The sequence below is a fragment of the Eimeria necatrix genome, genomic scaffold, assembly GCF_000499385.1.
Source record: "Eimeria necatrix Houghton genomic scaffold, Enh_scaff771, whole genome shotgun sequence".
NCBI classification, from domain to species: Eukaryota; Apicomplexa; class Conoidasida; order Eucoccidiorida; family Eimeriidae; genus Eimeria; species Eimeria necatrix.
The window spans coordinates 5001-10000 of NW_013654593.1; the positions used below are offsets into that span (position 1 = coordinate 5001).

General features: G+C 59.4%; 2 protein-coding genes across 2 annotated transcripts in view; both read left to right on the forward strand.

Annotated features, from left to right (window-relative positions):
- ENH_00075260 (hypothetical protein, conserved) overlaps positions 1-1867 on the forward strand; it is a gene marked incomplete at both ends in the record, with an annotated part of 3206 nt that extends 1339 nt beyond the window's left edge. The window contains 3 exons of the mRNA XM_013582886.1: positions 209-609; positions 993-1200; positions 1634-1867. Of these exons, the coding sequence (XP_013438340.1) occupies positions 209-609; positions 993-1200; positions 1634-1867 (843 nt within the window). The remainder of the gene's footprint in view (positions 1-208; positions 610-992; positions 1201-1633) is intronic.
- A 2128-nt stretch (positions 1868-3995) lies between these two features.
- Positions 3996-5000, forward strand: part of ENH_00075270 (hypothetical protein, conserved) — a gene marked incomplete at both ends in the record, with an annotated part of 2415 nt that continues 1410 nt past the window's right edge. Inside the window, one exon of the mRNA XM_013582887.1 lies at positions 3996-5000. This exon is cut by the window's right edge and continues 1410 nt beyond it. Within this exon, the coding sequence (XP_013438341.1) occupies positions 3996-5000 (1005 nt within the window).

Consider the following 5000-nt stretch of genomic DNA (forward strand, 5'->3'; position numbering starts at 1 on the left):
ACTGCATGCATGCAAGCTGCTGTGCGCATGCACTTCTGCTGCAGGGGGGCTTTTTCCTCACTTTGGCAATTTTCATTCGTGCTGCTGATGGCAGCAGCAGCAGCTGGCCAGCAGGAGATGCTTTAGAGCGTTTTCTCTTTGCTTTAGGGGGGGCCCCGGGGCCCCCCGGGGCCTGCTGCCCTGGTACCTGCGAAGGGCACTTAGAAAGGAGTGGGAGGAGGGGCTGGCTGCGCAGCCGCAGCAGCCAGCAGCAGCAGCAGGTCCTGCTGCTGCTGCTGCTGCTGCTGCTGCTGCTGCTGCTGCTGCGGGGGCCCCCCTCGTGTCTCCCCAGGAGCTGCTGTCGGATGCTGCTCTCGAGAGACACCGCCAGCTGCTGCTGCTGCGTCTCCAGGGGGCCGACGGAGAAACAGCCGCAGCACCCACATGCAGCAGCAGCAGCAGCAGCAGCAGCAGCGGCAGCAGCAGCAGCAGCAGCAGCAGCAGCAAGGTGCCGCTGGTTGTCCGCAGCGCAGCAGAATGGCTGGGGCCGCTGCGAGCAGCAGCAGCAGAAGAGATTTGGCGTTGGAGATATAAATTTGATGCTGTTAAAGAGCTGCTGAGCAGCTTGAGGTTTGTTTTATATTTTTAATTCTTTTTAATTCTTTTTTATTCTTTTTTAATTCTTTTTTATTTCTTTTTTGTTTCTTTTTTGTTTCTTTTTTGCTTCTTTGCTTCCCTTTATTCCCTTGTGTCTTTTGCTGCTCTTTTTGACGCATTTTGCTTTTTGCTGCTGTTTCTTTTGCACCTTCTGCTGCCCCGTTGCTGCTGCTGCTGCTGCTGCTGCTGCTGCTGCTGCTGCTGTTCCTTTTTCCTAGTCTCTGCTGCTGTTCTTAACGGGACTTGAGGTGTAGGGTTTAGGGTTTATGCTTTACGACTTAGGGTTTAGGGTTTGAGGTGTAGGGTGCGGGGTCTAGGGTTTAGGGTTTAGGGTTTAGGGTTTGTGTTTGCTGCAGGTGTTTGTCTGCTGCTGCTGCTCGCTCCTTTTTTGCTGCTGAGCTGCTGGGGGGCCCCTGGCTGCTCGTGGAGGCCCTTTCTGAGGGGCCCCCCCCGAAGCAATTTCCTGCAGAGTTTGTCTTTTATGAGGGGCCCCCAGCAGCAGCAAAAAGTGGCTTTTCAGAGACTCCCAGCAGCAGCAAAGCCCGCACTCGCAGGCCCAAAAGGGTACGCTTTGCTGCTGCTGCTGCTGCTGCTGCTGCGCTGCTGCTGCTGCGCTGCTGCTGCTGCGCTGCTGCTGCTGCTGCTGCGCTGTACCTCTTTTCACAAGTGCATTTATGTAATTAAGGTTCATTTATAAGTGTCTTTATTTGTTGCATATATTATGTATGAATATATATATGCATGCATGCAAACGCATGCATGCATGCATGCATGCATGCATGCATGCGTGGGCCCCCACAGAGGCCCCTGTGGGGACCCAGAAGTGCCTCTGTGGGGCCCCGCGGAGGCCCCAGAGGGGCCCCTCTCGCTGCAGCAGCTTTGTGCATGCATGCGGAGCTGCTGTTGCGCTGCGCTGCTGCTGCAGCGCATGCAGAGTGTGGGGTGTTTTGCCCTGGGGGCCCCACAGATTTCTCTGTTTGTGTCTTTGCCGCTGCAGCTGGGGGGGGCCCCTGCTGCTCACCCGCTGTGGCAGCTGGAGGGCTCTTGGGTGGAGCTGCAGCCAACTTCTGCTGCAGCAGTAGCAGCAGCAGCTGCAGACGCAGCAGCTGCTGCAGTGCTCGAGGCCCGCGAGAAGCAGCAGCAGCTGCAGCAGCAGCAGCAGCAGCAGCTGCAGCGCTGGGGCTTGACTTACAGGTTGCCGCTACTCTACAGAAACAAAGACAGCAGCTAGCTACTGGCCATCCGAAGGTGTTGCTGCTGCAGCTAGCTGCTAGCTAGCTGCGGCTAGCTACAGCTAGCTGGGCTAGCTAGCTGCGGCTAGCTACAGCTAGCTGGGCTAGCTAGCTGTGGCTAGCTACAGCTAGCTGCGGGCTGACGCAGAGCAGCAGCAGGGGCCCAGCTAGCCGCTGCATGAGGGGAGCCGCCAGCAGCAGCAGGCGGCAGCAAGCAGCAGCAAGCAGCAGCAAGCAGCAGCAAGCAGCAGCAAGCAGCAGCGAGCAGCAGCAGCTTGCTGCTGCTGCATGCGGGGCTGCTTCAAGGGGCTTGTTTTTTAACGAAGAAATCAACAGGGGCCCCCTGGGGGCCCCCCAAGACCCCCTGGGGCCCCGCCGAGGCCCCACAGGGGCCCCTCGCGCTGCAGCAGCTTTGTGCATGCATGCTCAGCAGCTGCTGCGCTGCGCTGCTGCTGCTGCGCTGCGCTGCTGCTGCTGCGCTGCGCTGCTGCTGCTGCGCTGCGCTGCTGCTGCAGCGCATGCAAAGAGTGGGGCTTTCTCGCGGCTACGAAGCAGCGCAGCTAGCCACAGCTAGCTGCAGCTAGCCACAGCTAGCCACAGCTAGCTGGCCGCGCTGAGGCAGCAGAGTAGCAAGTCTTAGGGGCTGAAGGGGGGCCCCCCTATTTGGTGCTGCAGGGGGGCCCCCAGGGTACAATTGACTTTTTGCTTCTTGATAAAAGGGCATCTGCAAAGCCCCGTCTACCTGCTGCATGCATGCAGCCCTGCATGCAGCCCCACAGCAGCAGAGCGGGTCGTTTGCTGCTGCCGAAGCAGCAGCAGCAGCAGCAGCAGCAGCAGCAGCAGCAGGAAATGGCAGCAAGACCCGTTTTCCGTCGGCTGCGGCCGTTGTTTTGTAGCAGCTCATATCCTGCAAATGGTTTCGGCTGTCTAGACACCTCAGCAACTTGAATTGCAACTCGAATTGGCTTTTCAGTTTTGTTCAAGTTGTGCAAAGCAGCAGAGCAGCAGCAGGGCAGGCAGCAGCAGCTGGCGCTTGCCGTTTGCTGCTGCTGCTGCTGCTGCTGCACAAAGGACTTCGGAAGACGCGCCGAGGGGCTGCCTGGAAGAGTTTTTGAATTTTAAACTTTTAATTTCTTTTTCTTTTGCTGCTGCTGGCGCTGTTCCGGCGCTGGCCCCGGATTTGCAGCTGCGGCTCTGCGCAGCCGCCGCTGCAGTCGCCGCATTTGCAAACTTGCCTCCCGGAGCTCCGGCGCGTCTTAACTTGAATTAAAAAAGGAATTTCCTTCAAATAATTGGAAATAAGTCGAAAATTCCGCGAGATTTGGGGGTTTAGAGGGAGCTTTGCGGGCGGTTTCGGCGGTGGCGGCGCTGCAGTGACACCCCAGCGAAGGCCGTGCCGCGCTGAAGACAGAAGCTGTTCGTTCACTTTTGATTTCAAAAGAAGTTTCTTCAACAAGTCTTCGCAACTAAATGCAATATTAGCGTCGAATTGCATTACAATTTGCGGACTTTGTCCGCTGCGGCGCGCGGCAGACCACTCACACACGCACAACCCCGCTGCTCTCAATGGGCAGCCACCGGCGCCGCCACCCCCGATCTTCCCCTAAGGCGGCGGAAACGAGAAATAATTTCCTCGCCAGTAAGTTTTAAATGACTTTTTATGCCTTTTGCTGCGAAGAAGCTTCTCCGGAAAGGGGCATTTGCAGGAGGATCGGCCCTGTCTAGCAGCTGCTGCTGCAGCTGCAGCGCCGCAGCAGCAACCCGTTCTGAATCGGGGAGGGGTTGTGGCGCCCACTGCGGCCGCGCGCAGCTTTTTGTTTGCTGCAGCTGCTTCGTTTTTTTAATGTTTTGATTAAATGGAATTTTAATTGCTGCAGCGCCTCCCGTTTGCTGCTGCTCAGTAGCCACCTGCTGCTGCTGCTTCGCCCCCGGCTTCACCATGCACTCCCCCGAAGCTGCTGGAGTTGCAGCAGCGCGCAGCAGCGGGCGGCCCTTGGCGAGAGGCTGGGGCTGTACGTACACCTGAGCGCCGCGGGCGCTGTCTTCCTGGCCCGCGGCGCGCGCCCGCTGCTGCTGCTGCTGCTGCTGCTGCTGCTGCTGCTGCTGCTGCTGCTGCTGCTGCTGAAGATGTTCTATGTGGCCGAGCGCTTCTTCTCCGTCATTTGGCTCCTCAACGACGACAACCCAGACATGTCCATGCTCGACTTGATCTGCAACAGAGAGCCAGCCAAGCGTCGCCAGTCTTCTGCTGCCAGCCGCAAGCAGCAGCAGCAGCAGCAGCAGCAGCAGCAGCAGCAGCAGCAGCAGCGGGGGCGGCAGGGGCGGCGGCCGTCTGCCGCGGCCGCGGAAAGCAGCAGCAGCCGCAGCAGCAGCAGCGGCGCCGAAGACGCAGCAGCCAGCAGCAGCTACAGAAGCAGCGAAGCCAGCAGCTTGTCCATTTCTCCTGGAAGACAAGACAAGCTCGAAGCTGCTGCTGCTGCTGCTGCTAGGCGACACTCGCAGCAGCAGCGCGAGCCGCTGCTCTTCTGCCCGCCCCCGGAACAGGGGCTGCTGCCTCTCGTGGAGTTGCTGCAGCAAGAAAGCCCCAGCAGCAGCAGCGCCCCAGCAGCAGCAGCAGCAGCAGCAGCAGAAGCAGCAGTTGCTGCTGCTTCAGAGGCAGCCGCGCCTGCTCCCCCGAACAAGAACCGATTCCCTGAAGACTCGCCGCCGCGGCCCGCCGCTGCTGCTGCAGCGCAGCAGCAGCAGCAGCAGCAGCAGCAGCAGCAGCAGCAGCAGCAGCGAAAAAGCTGCACAGATGCCCCGCCGTTTCCAAAAGAAACTAGCCGCCCCAAGTCGGCCTCAGCAGCAGCAGCAGCAGCTCTAGGCTCTGTCCATTTCGAGTTCCCCGGCAGCTCTGAAGGGGCTGCCTCCAAGCCCAGTGCGCAGCAGCAGCAGCAGCAGCAGCAGCAGCAGCAGCAGCAGCAGCAAAGGACACACGGCCCAGAGTTCGCTGCGCAGAGGCGCAGAGTCAAGAGACACTCGCAGCCGCTGCTTCAGGTCCATTCGCAAAGTCTAGAAAAGCTGCAGCAGCAAATTCCGATTCAGCCCGTGGCTGCAGCTGCTGAGCTGACCCGGCAGCAGCAGCAGCAGCAG